Source organism: Salmo salar, chromosome 10, assembly GCF_965601325.2.
Source record: "Salmo salar chromosome 10, fSalSal1, whole genome shotgun sequence".
Classification (NCBI taxonomy): Eukaryota; Metazoa; Chordata; class Actinopteri; order Salmoniformes; family Salmonidae; genus Salmo; species Salmo salar.
Window position 1 is genome coordinate 29721190 of NC_138300.1, and position 27856 is coordinate 29749045.

General features: G+C 41.5%; 1 protein-coding gene across 1 annotated transcript in view; it reads left to right on the top strand.

Annotated features, from left to right (window-relative positions):
• The window catches only part of naaladl2 (N-acetylated alpha-linked acidic dipeptidase like 2), a 291011-nt gene that overhangs the window by 89534 nt on the left and 173621 nt on the right, over positions 1-27856 (top strand). Inside the window, exons 3-4 of the mRNA XM_014216734.3 lie at positions 19493-19766; positions 23999-24118. Coding sequence (XP_014072209.1) covers positions 19493-19766; positions 23999-24118 — 394 coding nt within the window. The remainder of the gene's footprint in view (positions 1-19492; positions 19767-23998; positions 24119-27856) is intronic.

Here is a 27856-nt window from a genome sequence, read left to right on the forward strand (position 1 = left end):
AGTTTGTCATGGTTACTCCTTTGCGTTCAGATGTCAGGTCAAATTCAGAACTCTCTAGTCCCCTATTTTCTGTCAGCTTTTGTTTTGCATACATTTACCTTAGAGGCCTTGGGTGGTTTGGGGATTAATGAAAAGCAAGGAATTCTTTAAATTAATTTCTGTCTGGCACAATACAATGTACAAGTCATGATCAATGGGAGAAGCCTTGCCTCGCTCGAGACAGGTGACATTAACAGTCCGGAAGACGCTTCTCTTTCTGCAGGTGGTTTGTCATTTTCAACTCATTCTCAGTGTGTGAACAGATGTCTTGAATAAAAAAGTATTTAGAATTCCCACAGGAAACAATGGTGGTTATGCCAGCTCTGTCTATAGCATCATTTGAGCATTCTCATTGGAGCCCAGCAGGTCAAATAAAAGGGAAATTATGTTCAGCCAACCTGAGCCGAACAAACATATATATTTTGTATTTTAGCACAGGAGCTATGTCGGCGGCACAAAACACATCCTGTTTGGTGTTGTTAAAGTCATTGACATTTCAACTGTGATAACTACTCTACCGGATTTCATTTTATTGTGTTATTTTCCTCCTTCCTCTGTGTAAGCCAGGTCAGGTAATGATAACAGAGGATGACTCACATGGACAGATCAGTGTGATTGTTATGCTTATGTAGGGTGAGTGTTAGCCTCAGACTGAGGGTCTCACCCCCTGACAGCCCAATGGAGAGACCCTGGACCGGGGGGGGGGGGGGGGGGGTGCATCTGTGTGTGCAATCTGTTGTTAGTCTGCAGCCAGGGAATGTCCCTCTTCTCACCTGGCTCCTGCTGCCTGCCTGGGCCACTCCATGCCCCCACCCCCCACCAAAGATACTTCATTCTCCCTTTGCCAGGCTTTGGTAAAAATGCATTCTGTCCCGATAATCATATTTCACCTCTGTGAAGGGGAGCTGGTTAGTGTTAAATACCTTACTTGATGGCGACGCAGCAAGAAAGGAATGTGTTAGAAAGTGATAAGGAGGGCCCATCTAATACAGGGGAGTGCATTTCCCCCGACAACCTCCTTACCTTGGTGCTAATCTCTCCCACTATTTGATGTTTACACTGTGTGTAGAGCCTCCATCTCCTGGTTCCATGGGCTAATAGTTTAGTCCTAATCCCCCTTTGCATTAGCATTGATACCCAAATAAAATCCCTATTTAGTGCACATCCTACAGTACCCAGTACACCCAGGTTTAGAAAACACTACAGTCAGTGGGTAGTGAAGATACTTACAGTTGTGCTGCACAGTGAAGGAATGGTGGGGGCGGATAACTCAGTATGCTGAGTGGAGGAGGCTTCTCTCTATGGAGCAGAGCAGTGCAGGGCTGTGTGGTGTGTGTATGAGAAAAGGCATGGCTTGTCACTGACTCAGATGCATTGCTCCAGTAAGGCTGCGTGTTTACTGCCGGTGTTGTGCCGAAAAGCTCCCCCCTGCCAGAATTCTCCCACCCCCTTCACGTGAACGCGCACATACTAAATTCTTCATTGCTGCGACTTGCTTGCTAATTGAGATTTCTGATCACGTTAGGCTGCATTTCATTAGATTTTTTATGTTGGTTTGATCGCGGGGGCGGCACTAGTAACGTCTGCAGTTTTCAGTTTAGCTATTTGTTTCAAGTGTATTCATCTATAAATAAATCTCTTTCCAAAATTCATCACCTCTCCCATGTCTTATTTGACTAGTAGTTGTTCTGAAATGTTTATTACTTGCCTACATTTTACTCCCTGCTTTATGTTAATATAACACACATACATTAATTATTCATTTTGGTTGCCTATCCTGACGTGAAGTTTGTTCTATAGAAAGTATTTGACTCTGTGTGCCACAGAAAGTATTTGACTTTACCCACAAAATTAAGGAAATTAGAAGGTGGGGAGGATTTCGGCAAGGCCATTTTCTTGCTTGACGAAATTCTCTCCTCCCTTCTATCTTGGGACTGCAAGGCCTGACACACTTCAGAATCATTTTGGTAGCTCATGTGTGCCACAGAAAGCAAAATTAGAGTATAAAGAAACACAAACATTTATTTTAGAAACATTTTGTAATGTTGAAGAAAATAAAGATAATACACAAATATTATCACACAATAACACAAAAACATCACAGAAAGTTAAGTTTGTTAACAAACAATAAATAAGAAATACCAATTTTGATCTTTGCATAATAAGATAAATGACAATAAATCAAATATAAAAAGACAAATAACATAAACAAATATTGGAAAGCTGCAACAGCTCGACTGAACATTTAGTCCACTTTTTATGGAAAGTTTTCCAGGTGATACCGTCGCCTGGAACTCAAGCCTAACCTCGTCCTGACAGGCAGCGCAGACATAATCCTCCAATGATGGGATGGTTTTCATACAGGACTGGTGGAACCATCGTGAGCAGCGGTTACAACCAATCTGAAATTTATGATGCATAATGTTAATGTATTTAAAACATTAAATACATTTTCTTGAATTACAATTATTTCATTATCAGACAAAGCGGATGATACTACCTCTAGAAATATTACTGCTTATACAAATTCGTACTCCTTAAAATGTGCCTTTAGAAGTGAACAAGCAATTACCCAGTTAGTGTCTTCCTCATTATTGTCCACCTCCCCACATAAGTTGGCTCAGGTCATATAGCAAAACATAGTCAAGTAGTCTATACATCTTTACATGTATTTTCCTGAGCAAATAGGGAACAAGGGAATAGTTTAGGTTTCTTGTAACAGAATTATTTAAATACATGTGTTTTAGTGGCCATCTAGTCAGATTTTTTTTTTTTTTAAATCTACAATTATAAGAAATTAGAAATTGAACATACCAGTGTTTTGGAGGAGGGACATCTTTGTCCGTATTTGAAAAGACAATCGACTCCTCCTTAAGAACACATTAAGCAAACTGGGGGAAAAAATTGTTACATTTAAGATTATAATTCAGAAGTTTACAACAACACAGCTAAAATATAATTTGACAGTTCTGTTTTGCCTTTTAGTCAGTATACCTTCAAGACCCCACAAGAACTAACATCTTGTTGGCATGGGTGAGGAAGGGTACCACATGCCCATCTGGAGATATTACACCCCTTCTCTCTCAGGAATGATCTGTACAAAAATGTTAATAAAAGTACAGCATTTTGAAACACTTTATCGATTACAATATGGAGAAAATGGCCTTGCCGAACCCCCCCCCCCCCCCCCTAAATATCCTTAATTTTGTGGCTAGACTCAAATACTTTCTGTGGCACACACTATTGGTCAACATGAGCTACCAAAATTATTCTGAAGTGTGCCAGTCGAATAAGACATGGGAGAGATTACGCATTTTGGCAAATATATTTATTTATAGATGAATACACTTGAAACAAATAGCCAACCGAAAACTGCAGACATTACTAGTGCCTCCACAGCAATCAAACCGACATAAAAAAAAATCAAATGAAACGCAGCCTAACGTGATCAGAAACCTCAACTAGCATGTCGCAGCAAAGAAGAATTGAGTGCGTGTGCGTTCACGCGATGGGGGGGGGGGAATTCGGCACAACACCTGTTCCCCCAAGGCAAAGCGCACAGGGCTGCTGCAGTGCCTCCACTATCAGTCATGCAACCCCGCAAACACCCCCGTCCCAACTACGATACGCCACAACCCCACTGCGGCTCCGACAATCCATTTTAGTGCAAGGGACGTGCTTTGCATCAAGGGTAGCCACATGTCACAAATTGTACGGGAAATTCTGAATATTTGTCCCGCAAACAAAGTTATGTCCCGCATTTTACCAATGAATTCAAACACCACCAATTTCGAAAAAAAGTTTGATTTGTCCCTTACTTCAGTCAGACATTCCAACCTATCTTGCAATCATGTTGCGCTTATGAACAGATATATAGCCTATCATAAGTATATGTTAGTCTACTGGTGATGTTAAACACTTCTCCAATCATTGCTGAGATCTGATATTCTGACCAGCAAAAGACTAGACATGGGCCAATGTCATAGGCCTATCATTAGCCAATCACTTTTCTCAAATCCTTTCGGGCTAAATTCCAGCTAAACTTGGAAACGACAGTTGCATAACCACTTACGAAAAGCGTGCTTTTGACGAAGAGCTACAAAATTAAGTAAATGTGAGTATTAGACCAAAATAATTTTGTCAAATTTGTGAGGCTCTCCATCCTCATTAGCTGCTCATTCAACCTATTTGCTGCTACTTCATGCCGTTTTAAAAGTCTCCCTTCTTAACTCTTTTACATTCCCTGTCAGAGACCAACCAGAAAGGTTTCCTTGGCCAAATATTCCCAGATTTTCATAACACAGCCACATATGTGGTCTCTCGTTTTTGCATCAACAAATGTTGCTTCAATTAGCTATCCATGGTCAATCCGATGTCTGCAGAATTCAGAGCATTCATACTTCTTTGCTTCTTGGTTTGCACCGAACCACTTGTAGTGGTTCAGGGCTAATCTCTAGCCATCCAGCTAATTAAAAGCAACTAGCTAAACGAAAAGCCAATACCTTAACTCTTCTGAGATGTTCGAGTCTATTTCCCGGTGCTTGACATAGGAGCACAGCCAAGATAGCATAAAGTAAAAAGGCTGTACCGTTTTTCCACCTGCATCTCCATCCCGAATCTCCCCATTGCCCCCCAGCAAAATTAGCCTACACTACCTGACAAAAGTTTTAGAACACCTACTCATTCAAGGCTCTTTCTTTATTTTACAATTTTCTACATTGTAGAATAATAGTGAATACATCAAAACTATGAAATAACACATATGGAATCATGTAGTAACCAAAAAAGTGTTAAACAAATCCAAATATATTTATATTTGAGATTCTTCAAATAGCTACCCTTTGCCTTGATGACAGCTTTGCACACTCTTGACATTCTCTCAACCAGCTTCATGAGGTAGACACCTGGAATGCATTTCAATTAACAGGTGAGCCATCTTAAAAGTACATTTTTTGAATTACTTTCCTTCATATTGCATTTCAGCCAATCAGTTGTGTTGTGACAAGGTGGGGGGGGGGGGGGGGGGTATATACAGTAGATAGTCCTATTTGGTAAAAGACCAACTCCACATTATGGCAAGAACAGCTCAAATAAGCAAATAGAAACAACCATCCATCATTACTATAAGACATGAAGGTCAGTCAATACAGAACATTTCAAGAACTTTGAAAGTTTCTTGAAGTGCCGTCGCAAAAAAACATCAAGTGCTATGATGAAACTGGCTCTCATGAGGACCACCACAGGAATGGAAGACCCAGAGTTACCTCTGCTGCAGAGGATAAGTTCATTATTGTTACAACATTTTGGAAGCGCACAGCATCTCTGTACAAAGCTCTATTTGGCCTCCGCAAGCCTCCAGGGTCAGCGTCATTGCGTCACACCCTCTTTACGGAGCTTCCGGACCACTTTTCCAGATCAATCAGAAATTGGCTTTTAGAGTGTAATGCTGCTGGAGCTCATTGGAGTGTTGCTCCGCCACTCGATTATTAAAGTTAGATCAAAGCTGAATCAATGTCTTGGAATATCACATAATGATTCATTAGTATTCTACATTACAGAACCAAATAAAATAGCATAACTTTACTGTTACATCAAAAACACGAACTTAGTCATTTCTTATGAGATTTTAGGATGGTTAGCTGAATAGTAAAAAAAACACTGTCATGGGCCAAAACTCAACAGCTCGCGCAACTAGGCAGAATTAGCTTGGATTGAAACAAAATACAGGAAAGCTATGTAGTTTCTTAACATCATTTACTCTAGTTTGCTCTCAAAAAAAGTGATTGAAATAAGATCTAAATGCATATTCCCATGAAACGGATTGAGATCAAATGTTTGGCATGAAGATTTAGTTTGAACGTTTTAATGGTAGAACACGGCCAACGTTTAGCTACACTGTCTTGCGAATGTCCCGCAAAATCATCCTGTTGTCCCGCATTTGGGTATTTTAAATGTGGTCACCCTAGTGTAGCTCCAAGCCATATCCAAAATACCAGTTTGAGTCTTTGCTCATTCTGATTTGAATAATGTGGGGAATAATGTGGGGAATATGGTTTAGCAGGTGGCTGTAAAATGTTGTTTTTCATTGATCATCAATCATAATTATCAGTATTCTGCACTATGACACATGGCACAATGATTATGGGAATTGCAATAAGCCGCTTGCTGTTCAATCATAGCTGATTCAGCCACCATATGCTTTCTGATTATTTAAAGAATTAAGTGACCTATATGTCAATGACAAGGGCTTCTGCTGCAGGCTGGACAGCCACTGTAGGCTAATGTCCCGTTGACATACTGTGTCTGAATCCCAATTTACACGCCAGTCATTTCACATCTCCTTTGGCAAGGCTCCAGCATGCAGCAGTCTCTCAAACCCAAGTATCTGTGCCAACGAGAGTCACTCTGATACATAGGACTTGTGACAGAATGAGGAGAAACCCATTATGAGTGTCAAGAGAGTTGAAATACAATACTGGATGATAAGATATTTGCCAGGAACAATATGTTGGATTTGTTTCAAAGTTAGAGATGATTGACTGCATAGCTGATCTCCTTGTTGGTCTTTGCTAGTGGATGGTTTGGTTGTTGGTGGGTTCATGGTGTACAGGCAGGTCACTGGGTCCTGCTTCTGATGATTAAAAGAAAGACGTCTGAGGATAAGGAGCCACTGGAAGCATACCGCAGCACAGCACCAAGACCAGGGCTAGCGCTACTTCCTCACAGGCAGCTTTGAATTCCAGACGCACAGAGTGACATTCAAGCCCTCTGTGTGTGCTTGGACAGGGTGTGTGTGCCAGAAATATGAAAGTGAAGCACAGCTTCTGAATCCAAGATTATTCATCTGTCTGCAGAGAGCAGTTTCTGTATCTGGCAGTGGCCTCTTTCTTTACCAGGCAACGCAGGCCTTCCTTCCCAGTGCTGATATGAAGCTGTCCAACCCTAATGTCCAACCCTAACCCGTCAGTTTCACACACAGAACATGAATGCAATGTGAACACATGACATGTGGTAGGGGTTTTGGTCAAGCCCCATAAATCAAAAGATTGATGTCATGGATCACTGGGTAGACATGGTTGTTAACATGGCATACTGTAGGCCTGTCTAACAATGTGCAAATGTCAAATTGTATTGTTAGTCATAGTGTATCATAAAGCCAGTGGTCAATGCAGTGAAGCAGAAACAAGCTATGATTAATCCTTGAAGGTCTGTGTACAGTATATGTATTCATAAAGAGGCCTGCGGCCCTCCCACGGGATTCAGGCAGCAGTTGGCAATTCTATTTTTTAAAAGACCGCTCTTGACCGCAGACAGTTAAAATATGGGGTTCAAGCTTTGGTTCTCATCCTCTGTTTGTGGTTCACCACTCCACTGGGTAACATCTTATACTACGGGTCAGTTGCACCTCATCAACTTTAAATAATGAGTGATGAAAAGCATATATTTTTACTATCAGATTTCAATTACCTTATGAATTGCCAAATTGACCATGAATGTCAGGTGGTTGTTTATTTTATGTTTTTTTATACATAATATGAGAGTTAAAGAAGGAGAGTACATCTAGAGACACCATGTAGGGATTCTTCACCTCTCTCACTCTCTCTCTCTGTCTCTCTGCATTTTTATTACATTCGCCTGCAGAGATGACTTTCTGCGAAGCGGAATTCCGGTGCCCATTTCTGATTTTAATTAGGGCGGTGGGATTTGCTTTCTCTGATTCCTTGAAAAAAGGAGTTACATTGTTACTCTCAATAACTTCCTTCCTCTCCTCCAGACTTGGCCTGATTATGTTGAAAGAGTAAAGAAACACAACGTAGGGCTTTGAGAGTGGTTCAACCGGACACATTCACCTAAACCCCATATGATTTTGTGTTGTATGTGCATTTGTGGTCATGTTTTGTTTCCCCCCCTTTGAGCCTCGGTGGGTTGAGGCATTGAGCAGTGTGTGTTGCAGAATGCTAAGTCCTCCACTGGAGTTTCTGTGAGGGAGTGGATTTGTGCTAACAGCCAGAGCCAATGATTAAAACACAGAGGGGCCAGAGAGAGCCAGCGCTTGGCTAAAGGGCAGGAGTTACTGTAATCCAGGGATAAGCGACCTGAGCAGGCAGCAGGCACCCTCCTTACACACACAGACATGCTTGTCCTGATGCCAGTTTACTAACGGCCTTTTGGACACTAGAGAGTCCGCGGGGAGTGGGCAGCTCTGTTGGGTTGATACAGGAAGGGTACATCTCATTGGCAAACTGACACAGCTTCAAAGGCTGTGGCCCTGAGCCAGATAGTCCACTAGGAGTGAGGTATTCCTTCCTGTCTGGTGGAAGAGAAGGCTCGTCACCAGGGCCATATCTTCAAAGAAGTGTCTTCTTCTCAGCAGTGAATGTCAAGGGAATTTGGCCTTGTCCTCCTTACTTAATTGCTTGCTTATGGTGATGAATGTCTATCCAATATCTATCCAACCAGGCAGATCTGTGTGTGTGTACATGTGAGCTGTGCATGAAGGCTGCATAAGTGTGTGAGTGCATCCATGCTTTTATGTTGGCATGCTTGTTTTTGGAATGTATTCAGACCCTCTTGGCTTTTTCTATATTTTGTTACGTTACAGCCTTATTCTAAAATGAATTAAATCGTTTTTCTTCTACACACAATATCCCATAATAACAAAGCAAAAACAGGTTTTAGAATTGTTTTCAAATGTATAAAAAATAAACAACTGAAATATCACATTTACAAGTATTCAGACCCTTTACTCAGTACTTTGTTGAATCACCTTTGGCAGCAATTACAACCTTGAGTCTTCTTGGGTATGACGCTGCAAACTTGGCACACCTGTATTTGGGGAGTTTCTCCCATTCTTCTCTGCAGATCCTCTCAAGCTCTGTCAGGTTGGATGGGGAACTTCGCTACCAGCTATTTTCAGGTCTCTCCAGAGATACTTGATCGGGTTCAAGTCCGGGCTCTGTCTGGGCCACTCAAGGACATTCAGAGACTTGTCCCGAAGCTACTCCTGCGTTATCTTGGCTGTGTTCTTAGGGTCGTTGTCCTGTTGGAAGGTGAACCTTCGCCCTAGTCTGAGGTTCTGAGTGCTCTGGAGCAGGTTTTTATCAAGGATCTCTCTGTACATTGCTCCGTTCATCTTTTCCTCGATCCTAACTAGTCTCCCAGTCCCTGCCACTGAAAAACATCCCCACAGCATGATGCTGCCAACCACCATGCTTCACCGTAGGGATGGTGCCAGGTTTCCTCCAGATGTGACACTTGGCATTCAGACCAAAGAGTTCATTCTTGGTTTCATCAGACCAGAGAATCTTGTTTCTCATGGTCTGAGAGTCCTTTAGGTGCCTTTTGGAAAACTCCAAGCGGGCTGTCATGTGCCTTTTACTGAGGAGTAGCTTCTGTTTGGCCACTCTACCATAAAGGCCTGATTGGTAGAGTTCTGCAGAGATGGTTGTCCTTCTGGAAGTTTCTCCCATCTCCACAGAGGAAATCTGGAGCTCTGTCAGAGTCACCATTGGGTTCTTGGTCACCTCCCCCAGTTGATCAGATTGGCCAGGCGGCCAGCTCTAGGAAGAGTCTTGGTGGTTCCAAACTTCTTCCATTTAAGAATGATGGAGGCCACTGTGTTCTTGGGGACCTTCAATGCTGCAGACAAAACAATTGTTTTTGCTTCATCATTGTGGGGTATTGTGTGTAGATTGATGAGGAAAAATGTGTATTTAATACATTTTAGAATATGTCTGTAATGTAACAAAATGTGGAAAAAGTCAAGGGGTATGAATACTTTCTGAATAGACTGTAAGCATATTATACATGTGTTACTTTGGTGTGCTGTGTGCTGTGTACTCATGTGAGGTTTTAGTTTGTAAGGGTTTGCAATAGTTTCTAAGGCTTATCTCTCACCAAGAGTAGGTTGTCTTACTTTATCTTTAGAATCTACCTCTGTTCCTCTTCCCTGTGCTCCCCCGGCTCACTGAGCTACTCCAGATGAATAGAAACTGTGGATAACTTCCTGGATTGGAGATAAGATATTCTCCCTTTGACAAAAACACTGGCAGATCAGTGGAAGAGACGTTCACAGCAAAAACAGATTTTGTTTTTCCTTGTTCCTAGCTGTGTTTCTAAAATGCTATTATTGGTGCACGTCTCAGCAACGTGGGCACACTTTAATATAAAACATTTTGTGCCGATAGGCCTAAATGTTTGTTAGGAACACTGACACTGAAATGGTGACATGCATACCAAAACACTACACATAGACATTAATTATAGCATATTATACCATATTATGGTAAAGCAGGGTACAGCAATGGAAAGGGATTTTATTGGTGTGCGTAAATATGCAATGCAATGCAGCACAGTAGTTAATGATGCATGTATTTGATTTACAATACATGCTCTACAGCCACTTATTTTGATGCATATGTACATAAAAACAGACCACATATTTCATGGTGATTCTGTTCCCTGTGATCAAACACAGCCATATTCACATGAAAACAAACACATTGAACAATAGTTTTAGTCGATGAAATGTGCATCAAATATGCATTATGTCAGCCCTTTAATTAGGTAAGAGTCATATTGTATGTCTCATGTTCCAGAACATAGGAAATAGACACTGTAGTTCTACACTTGAACCGATGGCTTTTATCGCCAAATATGGATGTTCCCTTTGTACGAAGGAGCTGTCTGGAACACCCATCTTCATCTCACTAAACACAGTGGTGTCACCTCCTCTCAGGTTGGATGGATCCACTTCCAGCTGCAGGATGTGATCACAGTGACGCTTAAGCATTGTTCTGCATTACCCATGCAGATGTGTACGATATGTCAGGAGCTTATCTTTGGGGCTGCGTGCTGAAAGACAAATGCTCACCTTCATCCTGCTTCTTAAGGGTTCAACTGGAGTTTAGGAGCAGTCTTTTGTTTCCCTCTGACAGGCTTTGACATCAGCGTCTGTAGATGATTCGGAATTATGATAATAACAGATAATAACCTTTCTGTTACCTTATTCTCATTATCCCCTAAGTACAGGCATACCACTTCTTGTAACTAGACAATATCCAATTATGGCAAACTAACAGCAACTATGCTGGAGGAATAGTCAAGCACAGTGGTCACCAACCTTTTCTGAGTCAAGATGCAAGCAGAGATCTACCGCTCAGATATTTTTTTAAACATTACTTAAAAAATGTAAGCCTATGCAACATGAACCTATTAAAAACAGTTCTTTAGCAATGAGGTTTTTGCAGTAGGCTATAGGCCTAATACATTATCACTGCATATTGGCTATGTTTGAATTTACCTGCCAATGTTGTTCTTCTCAGACCACTTTGAAATTATATTTCAAAATTTGCGGTATATGATCACACCGATAATACATCATTTCAAGAGCTTGGAACTGTAAGGTTCTATCTGCAAAACGATGATTCTGGGATAATTGGCTTTAAAGTTCCGAACCCTCATTGGTTTGAATAGTGTCAGCAATTTTTATATTGTATTCTTTTGAACGTTATAACATGAATTGGGCATTTAGAGTACTATATATGTAGAGAATACTGAATAGAACACGGCTATGTCAATAACTCAATTTGGACAAAAATGCAGATAGAACCTTAGTCCCAAGCTCTCAAAATGTTGTTGTATTACTTGTGAGGAACAGCTTAGTGAGCATAAACATTAGCTTTTTTATTTTATTTTACTGGACTGATGGTCTGCATCTGATGGTCTGTCTGAGGGGAGGGAGGGAGAGAGCAGCAGAGAGGCTGCCTCTCACCGTCCCACCGCTGAGATTGACCAAAAAAGGCACACAGTCTTCCAGCTCATGGCAAACCGTAAGTCATACTGCATTATTTCTGCCTAATGCACCAATTCATGTTGTTACTCCTATGACCAGAGAAAGTGAATTATTCCTCAATATTAAAAAAGACACAAGCCGTTAATAATAACAATGGAAGCTTATCGATACAATTTGCTACTCATTCATTGCAGCTGCAATGCTGGTTGTAGCGTGAGTGGAAGTAGGGAGAAGCACGTTTTATGGCTTATAAAAGTGTTGACAGTGAGGTGCTGAATAACAACTTAAACATGAACTTACTCATAAAAACAGCAGCTCTTCATTGTATTTCATTGACAGTTTCTCTCTAGTAACGGTTTTGAAAGTTTGGAAATTTCACAGTAACAACTTTGCTGTGCGCTCGAGGAAACTGCAGACACAGTGATCTGAGCTATCTGATTGGCCAGTGGTAGGCCTATAGGTACACTTGATTTGCTCTCTGGGCATGCTGGGTAGGCGGAGTTTTACCTTCAGACACATTAAATGGTTGAAAATGGGAACACTTTGCCTTCCTGGCGCTAGGGCTGCTGAATCAAGTGGGAAACGGAAAAAAAACTGTGCGAAAAAGAAAAAGGAACATAAGGCTTTATCGTTGGTTTTTTTACATAAATGTTTGGTGATTGACTAGGAATGCATTGGAGATCGACCAGTTGGTGACCACTGGTCTAGCATTTTAATATGCATTACTGTCAGTCACCTCATCTCAAGGTGAAATACTGAGGAGTCAGACACTGCGCTGAAACACAGGTAGGTATAGCCGTTCAGGTAGGGATAGCTTCCATCTTTTCCTTTGTTAGCGGTTCAACAGTGAAGCCACTCTTGGGACCCAGATGTAGAGTGGCAGGGAGCTATAGCCCTTTTTTAAAGAGCAGGGGCCGGTCCTGCCAGCATTATCATCCATAATAGCATTCTGCCACAGTTCAACAGCCACAAAGACAGTTGCTATCAATTGGCCAGGCCCTGGTCGACAGTACCCCAGGTACCCCCGGTGACCATATCTACCACAGACACGGATCCACCAGCTGTCAATCCCTGTCACTCAGATGCATTTAATTAGGAGAGCAAAATGGTAATAACAGTGAGCCAGGAGCCAAGTCTTATTTTGGGTATTTATTTATTTGTTAAAATAGTGGTCTGAGAGGATAAAAATGCCTCCAATAGAGATCGTCCAAATCCAATCCCACACAAACAGAAGCTTTTATTTTCCCATAACTCGTTACAATATTTGTGTAGGGAAGTTGTGAATTTTGCAGGATTAACAACCCCAAGTGACAACTCAACAACCCGCACTGACTCTAAAGTAGAGTAAGATGTTGTTGTTGGGGAGAATGTTTAGTGTAAGTCCTAGTCTGCAGGGTGTATGTATGGCCGGAAGTACATAGTGTGATATCTAAAACAGTCTCCCTAACAGATGGCCCAAACGGAGCTCTCTGCCATCTTCTGGTCTGCGGGCCGAGTGCCTCTCGACCATCGCCAGGAGCAGCAGCCAGTGTGTTTGTGTGTGTCAGAATCCCAGCTCTCTTCGCCGGCTGTGAGGAGGCTTCAGTCAGCCAACCAAGCTGTTGAGTGGCACCCTGTGGTGTGGGACTTGGGCCCCAGTCCTGTGAATCATGTTGTCTCAAGTGGTGCTGTGTGTGATGACATCAGGTATCCTACTTATCCCAACTCTCCTCCCAAATGGTCTGTAACTGTCACTGTTCTAGGAGACAGTGACCCAGGCCAGGTAGTGGTGTACAAAGATGTGGAATCCTCCACTTAATAGTGATGTCTGAATGACTTGTTCTTAACCATAACTGCTGCGAGACTGTCATTCCATATATTGGGAATTGAAATTCAGTTGGAACTGCTACCCATTTATGGCAGCAGAATGTAAGGGAGGTCCATATCCAAACCTAGGTATTCCTTTGGATTGTTACAGGAGTTTCGTCTTTGTGTTTAGTGGCCAACATGTTCAGGATTCAGAGAAAGTGGAATGTTGACGGTCCAAAAGGGACATTTTGGAGAAACCGCATGGTGGAGACACTGATGAAAATTTCTGCTTAAGGATATTCTCTCATTTAGTCCACCATTGCGATCTCAATTTAGGGACACTTATCTATTTACAATAGCCCAACGTACTGTATCATTCAGAGCTCATCCAGACCAGGTGTAATAGCATGTATTTGGGGCCATTCTAATTAAGTGATAATGCCCAGGAAGCCGGTGTTTGGAGGGTGTTGTTAGTCGAGAGCTGGCAATCCATGCCAATATATCCTCCAAACACTGGTTTCGAAGGCATTATCACTTTTATACAATGGGTTACCAAAATATTCAAGTGATGATTCATATATTTTCATTAGAAAAATGTATTTTAATTAATTTATTCATACCATTTCATCCTTCCACAAGATATAGTCCCGAAACAAATCTAGTGTTGCTACCCCTTGTTGCTAGCTAGCCAACTACGGCTAACTTACCGTCACGTCAAACAGACAGAATAACAACAGTAGCTGCATTTGCATTTGTTAAAGGTGTTTTCTAGTGACATTTATTTGGATACATCCATAACAATGTGCTAATGAGGCACGTTATCGCCCGGCATAGAAAATGTGCTCTCTCAGGACACTGTTTTTCAGAGGAGCTAGCCAACAACACAGCTAACACAATTTCAAACTGAAGCTGGAAAGACTACAAACTAGCTGAACTTCATTTAGTTTTACCTTTTTTCAATTTACATTTCTTTGTATATATCCATAAAAATGTTGCCAGCTGATTCATGATTTCGACTGGCTGAGAAACGCTGCCTGCCTCTCTCTCGTCCCGACTTCCGACTACTATACGTTCATTACTATGGGACAGTTGGAGATCGCGTTTGAATATTGAAACAATGTTTCAAATGTCGGAGAGACAGACAGTAAGGTTTATACAATTCTTTGCTGTTAAACACTAAATGTTAGTCTAAAAGAAATGTGAGATAATGTCTAAATGCTTTTTATAGTGGAGGTAAAGTTTATAACTTCCCTGCCTGGGCTGATGAGACAGTGGATTGCGCATTTTAACGACATAGATTTAGCCAGTGGTACTGTAACTTGTGTAATAGACACCGGCTGTAATGCGGTTTTAACCAATCAGCATTCAAGATTAGACCCAGCCGTTGTATAATGCTCATGAATCCCTGGTGGTGTTTGACTGTTGATCAGTCATCTTCCAGGCCGGGTAGTGAATGTCATTTTCACGGTGTTCAGAGATCTGTTCATGACTAACTGGTTTATTTATGACTGTTTTCCTCCTAAACTTGCCCTTTCCTAAGGTCAGGAACAGGACGTCTTTCTGTCTAAGTTATTTTGATGTGTCACTCCTGATTATGAAATAAGGTCAAAACAAAAGATACTGTTTGGAAATGTCTTACCAAATATTGCGTATAATTGTAATGTAATGTCTTTATATTCAGTGACACGGAACTAGTTTCAATGTAATGCTCTGGTACTTCTTACCTTTAGTGGGATCAGTAAAACACAACATGATTACTATGGTTAGGAGAATTGTCCTTATAGCCAGTCTCTTTTGGCCTTTAAGACGTGAGATGGGTTTCACTTTTCAAATAAACAGACTTTTATGCAGACTTCATTAGATGTCTATATTTGATGGGGACATTAAATAATGTTCTAAGAACCTTTTCCCCCAAACAGATAAAGTTATGTATTTACCCATTTCAGGTTTACCCTTCTTGTTAAGAAAGTTGTCAATGTGCTGTTCTTCCACTTTTTTCATTCATTGTCTTGGAACTGGAAGTAATGATTTATTTCTAATATAACCAACACTGGGTGGTTAAAGTGAATTTCTCCTTGTAAAAAAGTTCAAAACTCAGACTAAAATCCCGAGTTAATAAGAGGTCTGGGTAAAACATTTTGGTTTTATTTAAAGAAAAATAAATTGTGCTTTAGTTTTTTATTTCTGTTATTTAGCATCATAGTATTGTGTCTTTTGGTAGATGAACATGAACACATTGAATCAGTCATGATTTAGAGGAGAGCATACATCAGTATTCCTTGAATTTAAATTAAATGTGGTTTGGCTCAGTTATCTGCTTTGACATAATTTTGTCATGATCAATTATATGTATAGTTATAAAATATCATATTACATTGTATTGTATTCATAGTAATTATGCATGCCATTTACGATCAAATCAAATGTATTTATATAGCCCTTCTCACATCAGCTGATATCTCAAAGTGCTGTACAGAAACCCAGCCTAAAACCCCAAACAGCAAGCAATGCAGGTGTAGAAGCACGGTGGCTAGAAAAAACTCCCTAGAAAGGCCAAAACCTAGGAAGAGACCTAGAGAGGAACCAGGCTATGAGGGGTGGCCAGTCCTCTTCTGGCTGTGCCGGGTGGAGATTATAACAGAACATGGCCAAGATGTTCAAATGTTCATAAATGACCAGCATGGTCAAATAATAATAATCACAGTAGTTGTCGAGGGTGCAACAGGTCAGCACCTCAGGAGTAAATGTCAATTGGCTTTTCATAGCCGATCATTGAGAGTATCTCTACCACTCCTGCTGTCTCTAGAGAGTTGAAAACAGCAGGTCTGGGACAGGTAGCACGTCCGGTGAACAGGTCAGGGTTCCATAGCCGTAGGCAGAACAGTCGAAACTGGAGCAGCAGCACGGCCAGGTGGACAGCAAGGAGTCATCATGGCAGGTAGTCCTGAGTCATGGTCCTAGGGCTCAGGTCCCGAGAGAGAGAGAGAGAGAGAGAGAGAGAGAGAGAGAGAGAGAGAGAGAGAGAGAGAGAGAGAGAGAGAGAGAGAGAGAGCATACTTAAATTCACACAGGACACCGGATAAGACAGGATAAATACTCCAGATATAACAGACTGACCCTAGCCCCCCGACACATAAACTACTGCAGCATAAATAATGGAGGCTGAGACAGGAGGGGTCAGGAGACACTGTGGCCCCATCCGATGATACCCCCAGAAAGGGCCAAACAGGCAGGATATAACCCCACCCACTTTACCAAAGCACAGCCCCCACACCCCTAGAGGATAACTTCAACCACCAACTTACCATCCTGAGACAAGGCTGAGTATAGCCCACAAAGATCCCCCCCACGGCACAAGCCAAGGGGGGGCGCCAACCCAGACAGGAAGACCACTTCAGTGACTCAACCCACTCAAGTGACGCACCCCTCCTAGGGACGGCATGGAAGAGCACCAGTAAATCAGTGACTCAGCCCCTGTAATAGGGTTAGAGGCAAAGAATCCCAGTGGAGAGAGGGGAACCGGCCAGGCAGAGACAGCAAGGGCGGTTCATTGCTCCAGTGCCTTTCCGTTCACCTTCACACTCCTGGGCCAGACTACACTCAATCATAGGATCTACTAAAGAGATGAGTCTTTAATAAAGACTTAAAGGTTGAGACCGAGTCTGCGTCTCTCACATGGGTAGGCAGATCATTCCATTGAAATTGAGCTCTATAGGAGAAAGCCCTGCCTCCAGCTGTTTGCTTAGAAATTCTAGGGACAATTAGGAGGCCTGCGTCTTGTGACCGTAGCATACGTATTGGTATGTACGGCAGGATAGGTAGGTAGGAGCAAGCCCATGTAATGCTTTGTAGGTTAGCAGTAAAACCTTGAAATCAGCCCTTGCCTTAACAGGAAGCCAGTGTAGGGAGGCTAGCACTGGAGTAATATGATCAAATTCTTTGGTTCTAGTCAAGATTCTAGCAGCCATATTTAGCACTAACTGAAGTTTATTTAGTGCTTTATCCGGGTAGCCGGAAAGTAGAGCATTGCAGTAGTCTAACCTAGAAGTGACAAAAGCATGGATTAATTTTTCTGCATCATTTTTGGACAGAACATTTTGCAATGTTACGAAGACGGAAAAAAGCTGTCCTTGAAACAGTCTTGATATGTTCGTCAAAAGAGAGATCAGGGTCCAGAGTAACACCGAGGTCCTTCACAGTTTTATTTGAGACGACTGTACAACCATCAAGATTAATAGTCAGATTCAACAAAAGATCTCTTTGTTTCTTGGGACCTAGAACAAGCATCTCTGTTTTGTCCGAGTTTAAAAGTAGAAAGTTTGCAGCCAATCACTTCCTTATGTCTGAAACACAGGCTTCCAGCGAGGGCAATTTTGGGGCTTCACCATGTTTCATCGAAATGTACAGCTGTGTGTCATCCACATAGCAGTGAAAGTTAACATTATGTTTTCGAATGACATCCCCAAGAGGTAAAATATATAGTGAAAACAATAGTGGTCCTAAAACGGAACCTTGAGGAACACCGAAATTTACAGTTGATTTGTCAGAGGACAAACTGATATCTTTCCGACAGATAAGATCTAAACCAGGCTAGAACTTGTCCGTGTAGACCATTTTGGGTTTCCAATCTCTCCAAAAGAATGTGGTGATCGATGGTATCAAAAACAGCACTATGGTCTAGGAGCACGAGGACAGATGCAGAGCCTCGGTCTGACACCATTAAAAGGTAATTTACCACCTTCACAAGTGCAGTCTCAGTGCTATGATGGGGTCTAAAACCAGACTTAAGCATTTCGTATACATTGTTTGTCTTCAGGAAGGCAGTGAGTTGCTGTGCAACAGCTTTTTCTAAAACTTTTGAGAGGAATGGGAGATTCGATATAGGCCGATAGTTTTTTATATTTTCTGGGTCAAGGTTTGGCTTTTTCAAGAGAGGCTTTATTACTGCCACTTTTAGTGAGTTTGGTACACATCCGGTGGATAGAGTGCCATTTATTATGTTCAACATAGGAGGGCCAAGCACAGGAAGCAGCTCTATCAGTAGTTTAGTTGGAATAGGGTCCAGTATGCAGTTTGAAGGTTTAGAGGCCATTATCATTTTCATCGTTGTGTCAAGAGATATAGTACTAAAACACTTGAGTGTCACCCTTGATCCTAGGTCCTGGCAGAGTTGTGCAGACTCAGGACAACTGAGCTTTGGAGGAATACGCAGATTTAAAGAGGAGTCGTACATTACTTAGTATGGTAGATAAATCATATCATAGTGTTGAAAACTGCTAGAAGAGCACCTTTATCATCACTTTACTCCTCTCCTTCATGTTTACCCATCCTGTTGGTAATGTGTTCACAGTTTTGTCACAGTTTTATTAGTGCATCCATTTGTTCAGAACATTTTCTGTTCAGTCATTATTCACATTTTAACCCTAAAAGCCCAACACATTTTAGCTTAAAAGCATCACCAATTTTTGACCTGAAATTGGTAATGATTGAGAGACGCTGTCTGTCAAAAAAAATTGTTGGTAACTAGTTGCTTGACAAATTACTTTTTTGTTGTTGAAATTATGACATTTATGTTGATGCTTTGGATTAAAAGCATTTGGATTAAGACCTGTTGACGCTTCTGGGTTAAGACCAATTTACCAAGACTGTCTTCAAAATAAATAATGGAAAAAAGTAGACTTCATTCTGTCACAGATATCCTGAACACCGGTAGTGTGAACAATAACTAAAATAAACTATTTGTTAATTAGCCAAATTGATAATGTGTGATTGCTTTGGTAAGTCTGTTTCCAAAGCATCTGCCAGGATTCCTGCCACACACAGTAGTAAATAGACATTAATAACTACATCTCTTTCTCTGTCTCCCATCAGGCCTTTCATTAGCATATCAGACGACAACGAGGAGGCCAGGGCTAAGCACCTGTACCAACAGTGGACAGACCTGGGCTTGACAGACGTCCAGCTGTCCAATTACAGCGTCCTCCTCAGCCTGCCTGGCCCCTCCTCCAGCAGAATTGTGGACCGGGCCAGCCACGAGTGTTTCCTGCCCAGCGGGGCTCAGTGTGACCCCAGGAACCACAACAACAACCCCACGGCAGACCAACACTTCTCCTACGCTGCCTACTCTGCCACGGGCAGTCTAGAGGTACAGCACACTCACCCCATCTCATTCTCTGCATGGACAGCAGAATGCACTAACCCCAGGCTGGTTAATGCTATGTTCCCCAGTCATCTCCTGGTTCTCCACCTCCAACTATTGTCACCATGACTTGAATGGTAGTAGCAGCCCTGCACTCTACCTGGCTGGCTCCAGTTAGCTTTGTTTCGCATCCCTGCTTCTCCCTCACAGCGGTGATCACCCAAAAGGCCACAGCGAAAGGTCAAGACGTAAATGTTAAAGTTGGTTCCCAGTTCAGGTATATCAAAATCACAGTCCAATTTTATGAGTCACAATAAACATCCCCTCCCTGCAGGAATATGAGAGCACTGCTGGCTATAGTCAGTATATTTACAAGACACAGGCGCAAATGCATCCTTGAGATTGAAGGTTAATCCAAGTCATTATGCAAGTCTGTCCACACACTTGCAGACATAAGAAATATAGCAGGGCTATTTTTAGAGGTTATGCTTTCTGTCTCCAGGGGAACACAGAGAGAGAGTGTCTTTAAGGAAATGGCTGTTATCCCCTTGAGGGCTGAGTGGGCTAAAGGTACAGGAGAACAGTTGGAGAATACAAAGTCTGAATGCAAAGTATACTCCAAGCCTAGTCCTCTGCATCTGTCTCCCCAAAACAGGAGTCAAAGCCATCCATCACAGGCCTGGTTCCATGCACTGTTCAGTGTGCTGCCTTGAATTAAATGGCATTTGCAATATCTAAACGTCAGTTTAGAAAAACAAATATGGCTGGTTTGATGGATGAAAGGCCTGGGGACTCCATAGTAATGTGCTGGGCTGAGGCTCCATGGGATCTGTCATCTGAGCCTGTCGCTGTGACTTAGGGGTCAGTGAGCAATTCTCATTAGTCCACTTCCCATTCCACTCCCCATTCTCAGGATCACAGAGAGAGAGAGAGTAGAAAATTCATTCACCCCCTCTTGCAGGGAAAACATACTGACAGTTGTAACCTAATTGAACATATATGAAATATGCATGTATTAAAGGCCCACCTCAACACAAGCCGGCCATCAGAGGATGTATAGAGAGAAATAGAAGTTCAAGTGGCAATGGAGATCAAATTCACTGCGCAGCTATACATTTTTAAAGAGCGGACATTAGGAAGTTAATCTCAAATATCATGCTGTTCCACACTCAGTCTTATACTAATGGCATAGAAATATATTCTGTTTTATGAGTTTGTGGGGTTCATTTGGTAAAAGTCCTATTTAAAGCTGGGCAGTGACTATCATTATCTTTCTCTCATACAGAGAAAATATGTAATTCTCTCTTTATCTTAGTCATCCAACTGTACTTTACTGCCTTGTCAAATCATCTCCAACTTTACAATGAAAATTACTCTGGAACAATATAGCGAAGGAAGGTAGGCTGGAAGAAAACAACATCATCAACAACAACAGCATTGTAAGGAACGACGCTGCAGAAGAGAAGCAGGTACGGGGAGTTGACATTTAATTTGGAACGGACATGCAACAGAACAGGAACAGCGTCAGAACTGGGAAACACAAAGACAGACGACAATCAATGCTGCAGCGGAGAACAGAGCTGGAGAATTGACAAACATAGGGAGGTAATAAACAGGTGATTGAGTCCAGGTGAGTCCAATCTCGCTGATGCGCATGACGAGGGAAGGCAGGTGTGCGTAATGATGGTGGCAGGAGTGCGTAATACAGGGCAGCCTGGCGCCATCAAGCGCCAGGGGGGAAGATCGGGAGCAGGCGTGACAAGCATGTAGTATAACAAGACCATTTTAGCTTGGTAGAGCTGTACATCCTCAGTGGTCAAACGGGGATCCTCCTCAGGGTAATCAGGCTCTGTTTGAAGAATTAATTATCATTGTTTGAGCCATGCAACACATCAATAAACTACAGTGCATTCGGAAAGTATTCAGACCCCTTGACTTTTTCAAAATGTTGCTACGTTACAGCCTTATTCTAAAATGGATTTATTATTTTTCCCCCTCATCAATCTACACACAATACCCCATAATGACAAAGCATAAACATGTTTTTAGACATTTTTGCAAATTTATTAGAACAATAACATAAATATCACTTTAGGTGACTTTTGGGAAGCTCCAAGCGGGCTTTTGTGTGCCTTTTACAGAGGAGTGGCTTCTTCCATTTACTGAGGAGTGGCTTCTTCCATTTACTGAAGAGTGGCTTCCATTTGGCCACTCTACCATAAAGGCCTGATTGGTGGAGTGCTACAGAAATGGTTGTCCTTTTGGAAGGTTCTCCCATCTCCACAGAGGAACTCTGGACCTCTGTCAGAGTGACCATTCGGTTCTTGGTCACCTCCCTGACCAAGGCCTTTCTCCCCCGATTACTCCGTTTGGCCAGGTGGCCAGCTCTAGATAGTCTTGGTGGTTCCAAACTTCTTCCATTTAAGAATGATGGAGGCCACTATGTTCTTGAGGACCTTCAATGCTGCAAATCCTTGTCTCAGAGCTCTACGGACAATTCCTTTGACCTCATGGCTTGGTTTTTGCTCTGACATGCACTGTCAACTGTGGGACCTCATATAGACCGGTGTGTGCCTTTCTAAATCATGTCCAATCAATTGAATTTACCACTGGTGAACTCCAATCAAGTTGTAGAAACATCTCAAGGATGATCAATGGAAACAGGATGCACCTGAGCTCAATTTTAAGTCTCATAGCAAAGGGTCTGAATACTTATGTAAATAAGGTATCATAAAAATTACGTACATTCAGACTTACTTTATATCACTATCTTTCATCTCGCTGTCTCTTTTTAGTGGTGATTTCCATTGATTTGAGATTTGCTCCTCAGAAGGAAATAGTATGACAGTACCTATTTAAAAATGAATGCATGGCCTTGCCTCATTACACTTTCTGTAAGTCATCTTGTGTTAATATTTGATAGCAAGGAAATCTAATTTCATATAGACACAGAGACATTTAATTCAGCCATTGTTTCTGTCAAGCTGGCTCTGGAGAACTGCAGTGTTTTAACTCTGAGTGAGGAGCAGCCAGAGAAAAGAAGGCATACTGCCTCTTCTGGCTCTGATTGTTAACTCCACATAATAGCTTTTTAAATACATGAGCCTGTGCCAGGATGTCTCCTGCTGGACCCAGACCAAACAAAGACATCCACCAAGGGGAATAGATATTCTTACTAATTCAGCAGTACCTCTCTGGACCAGTGGTGTATGAATACCCTGTCCACCCCATCTAAGCCTTAACAGAGTGCCTTATGAATTTTTACTACACCAAGCTCATATACTGGGACATGCTGATTAATGCAGTGTGTGTTTGTGGAGGTGGGTGATTTTTAGTAAACAATCCCAGTGTTTATAATGTTTGTAATGATCTACTGTTGCATGTGATGCATGGCTCTTATTCTGATTCTGATTATGTTACAGTAGATGTGTTCAATTTACATTTCATTGAGAGGCAATTGAATTTGCTCCTCATTCAAGCAGGACATGTTGCCACCCTCTCTGTCTGAGGCATAATAACAGCCCCTGATTGAGGTGGCAATTTAACTCCTCAACATGATAATAGTTCATTATTGGGGGATTTTTGCTACTTTCAATTAGGTTGATGGAGAAACAAACATTGCCTCCCTCATCCACCACATAGGCCAGATGAATAGTGAACGGGAAAGAATTCATCTGGTGTACAGAAGAAATACGCTCAGTGCAGCAAGCAACATCGTTAATTTCATTACCTCTGGAAAGAAAAAAGAGAATCTCAGTCAGACTAGAAATCTCTCTGTATTTCAATTTGGTGTCTGTTCCGTAGAGTTTAACGGAGCGCTTTTATGATGCAAATGCTGACAAGGATGATAAATCTCCCACTCCCCTGTTCTCCTCATGCAAACGAGATGTACTCTGCTTACCGGCATCGCATTTCATTTGCCCCCAGGCCACATGAAAAATGAATTGGACCCAGGTAATGCAGCAGGAGAGTCCCACTCAGAAATAGCATCGCTGCTGTGACTCCTCGCTCAACTCCACGACTTTTCTTTAACTTTCAGTCTGGCTCCTCCAGCACACAGACAGACGTTCATTAGTCATTATTGTGCCTTCCAAACCACACCACAGGTGTGATTGTGGATGCCATTTGCAAAATGTTTGCACCTATTATTTCCGATTCAGTTGCCATTCATCATTTTTGCCTTTTGTACCAATGGTTTAAAGTAGTCTGATATTTATTTTCTCCTTTCTCCATTTAAGGCGGTAGTAGTGGATGTGCAGTATGGAGGTTTGGAGGACATGAGAAGAGCCAGAACTACAATGAATGTCACCAACCAGATTGCACTATTAAAACTTGGACAAGCGCCCTTACTTTACAAGGTAAGAATCAAAGGTTGGACGTCCATCAAATTTCATTTTTGATCAATATCTAATAATTCAAGATACAGGGTGTTAGATTCAGAGGCAGGCTGGTTGCTATGTGTTGTGTTGACCCCCAGGGTGATGTCAGTTAGCCTGACGACTCATACTGAATTTAATGCCCCTGCTTTATCTATCGCTACGTGGAGAAGAAATGCTAGTAGGCATAGCGCTTGGCCGGAGCGATGTGGTTGGGTAGCCTGGCTAGATGTCAGTGGTCTGAGCAAAAGGATAGTAATACAGCATCTCATATGATGTTTGCTCTAAAACGGCACTATACTGCACAAAAAACATTCAAACATACTGAACAATTAAAGCAAATGTAATTAAACCGAGTCATATTCAATCATGTAAAATGCATCTTATTCTGGCTAAGCGACAACCATTAAATGGGCTAGAATGGAATGACTGGTACTAACTAGTTTGTGTGCATCATTATGGCTTATTATTTTTAAATAGACCAAATGTAGATTGAAGTTCCTGAGCCCTTTGTGATGAAGCCTGTTTAATCTGTGAAGGTGACTTCTGCATGGCAGGTGTCACGTCCTGACCAGTATAAAGATTATTTGCTATTGTAGTTTGGTCAGGACGTGGCAGAGGGTATTTTGTTTGTGTTTCGGGGTGATGGTTTATGTAGTAGGGTGTTTGATTTATTATTTCCGGTTTTTTTTGGTCACTGCTCTATGTTAGTCTATTTCTATGTTCTTTCTAGTTAGTCTGTTTCTATGTTTAGTTAATTGGGGTGTGGACTCTCAATTGGAGGCAGGGGTTATCTAGTTTGTGATTTGTGGGAGGTTGTTTCTTGTTTTGCGTGTGTGAGCCTGACAAGACTGTTTTGTTGATCGTTCGTTCTTCATTTTGTTATTTTGGTGTTTTCTTGGTTTAAAATAAAATACAAAATGAGCATCCACATTCCTGCTGCGTTTTGGTCCTCCATTCCCGACGACAACCGTGACAGCAGGTTAGTGGAAGAACTGCTGACTGTGGGGTACAGAAGCTAAATTGTTGTTCATTTTGCATCTCTGTCTTACTACAGTACATGCTAACCACATGTCTATATGTGTATATGAGTGTGTGTGTGTGTGTGTGTGTGTGTGTGTGTGTGTGTGTGTGTGTGTGTGTGTGTGTGTGTGTGTGTGTGTGTGTGTGTGTGTGTGTGTGTGTGTGTGTGTGTGTGTGTGTGTGTGTGTACATTTGCTAAATATTCAAATACTGTGATCATGTGGTCCCCCCACCAAAAAACAACTAAACTAAAAACTAAACTTAAACAGACCAGTTACCTTTTCATCTCTTGTCCACAACTCAATGACTCATTAATGTTGCTTGCACTAGTGCAGTTCCTTTGATTGGGAGGAAATATAGGCTGGGAGCTCACACATAATCACACTAATTATAATGTATAATAAAGTGAAAAGGTCAGTGCTGGTGTGTTTAGACTTCAGATCAGCGCTGAGTATTATCAACATTCTTTCATCTATCTACCCATGCCACTGGTTGGTCATTCAAACAGTACTGCCACAGGTGTTTTGACAGAGAGTTCTGTGTTTTATTTGTGTCTCAGAGTCTTTCATCTATTAAAATGATAATTTGTATCTCTATGTTTACCTAAGATGGATTTTCAGTATTTGACTGCTCCATGGACATGTAGGAAATCTCAAAGAGACTGTGTGAATAGAGTTGAACCACATCCAATAACCGAGCCATGCCAATGTCAGTCCAATGTCAGGTTCATGGTTTACTGATAATGACACATTATTCATTATGATTAATGCAATGGAAAGGTCCCTTTTTGTATGTTTTTATTTTTGACAATGCTTTGAATTCAGAGAAAGTAGCCTAGTGATCAATTGTAGCTTTTAGTACAATATTTATTGCACCAGCAGGTCCGTTTTATTAAATGTTTTTACTTTAAAAAAGATAAGTCATAAACCTTGTACTGTATCTTTTTTTTATCACTTAAGTTACCTTGTTTCAGGACTGATGGTAGCCTGTTTGTTCTGTGTTACCTTGTTGTTGTGTTATTCCGTCTGGGAAAACAAGTGCCACAATATTTACTTTGCACAATGGACTATTTAGAGAGAAAAGTAGCAGGATCAGTAAATGGGGTCCACATTGTGACCTTAAATTTGAGCGCTTAGTTTACTGATGCATTTGGAGGATTTTCTCAGAATCTCATTGCTCTGTAATCACCCAAAATGAACTGTGCCTGCTTTTGTTTAATGTTGGGGTGTTACTAGGAGATTAAGAATAAGCATCTCATCATATCCAGCACTGTGAAAGTGTTTACCCTTTGCGCCTCTCTGAGCAGCCCATTTGCATGGAGTACCTTGATTTAATCTGTTCCTCTCCAGATGAGGCGTCTTATAGAGTGCTGTATCTTTGTTTACCTAACATGCCCCCAATTTTTGGTGCTCTCCGCTCATAACACACGTGTTGGTGTCACTATTGATTTTCACAGACTAGTTACAACCTCATTGATAAATGTGACCAACCGCCTTGATTCGGTCTTATGTAGCAAAGTTTGAAATAGTGTTTTTTACATTGGATAAAAGCAGAGACACAGAGCTACAAAATGATATATCATACACTGCATTTGAGGAACAATGGGAAAGTAATTCTGATTTGAAAGTTGATACATTTTAATCTCACTTTTGAGAAAATGGACATTGAATTGTTTTGTTACCTACTGGAGAGCTCTTCTTTGTCTACACCCATTCAGATTCGTTCACACCCTCTTAAGCTTTAGCTCCACCAATCTCTTTATGGGTTGATCTGAGCATTCTGTCCTAACAACAGCAGTCAAGCACCCAAGCTAACTGGCTAACAGTTGTCGCAGTGATATTCTATTAAAGTGGACACAGTGATATAGATGTACTATTGTAAAGTGGTTGTTCCACTGGATATCATAAGGTGAATGCACCAATTTGTAAGTTGCTCTGGATTAGAGCGTCTGCTAAATGACGTAAATGTAAAAATAGGAGTCTTTTGTTAAGACATGTAGCTAGCTAGCTAGCTAGCTAGCTAAACAATAAACCATAATTACAACTCATGACGTTACTACCCTGCATGAATCTGCAGGTAGCTAACCAACCTGGTTCAATGTTAGCTAGATAACATTAGGCTATAACAAGCAAAGCCAATGGCTCTGAGATACGAATAATAAGATCATACACATAACGTTAGCTAGCGAGCCGGCCAGCTAACGTTAGCTAGCTAGCTAACAGTTCACTCTAACTTGAAATTAAAATACTATATGTCAAAATTAGAAATGTATAATATCTGAAAATGTAGCTAGCTTGACTATCTTACCTGTATACATCATGGCTGGATGCTTCTCCCTGTCACGGATGCCATTGTTGCCCTTAGTTTGAAGAAGTAATCTGGAGACCGGTGTTTTCACGATCTCCTTAGCTATCATGCTCTAATTCCACTGATTTCAAAATTAGGTCCTCCAGAAAGTGGAGAGCAACACTTATGCAGTTCTACTAAGCAATATATATATATATTATTAAAGCCACGTTAGACAGGATTACTTACACATACTAACCAGCTCAAATAGACAGAAGCGTGCTATATGGCAGACCAATCCGAACTCACCTCTCAGCAAGTCCAGCCCGCTCATTATCTCAGCCAATCATGGCTAGTGGGAGGGTTGCTGTCGTTTTCTGTGGCTAAACCAACTAGGCTTGTAATTTAGCA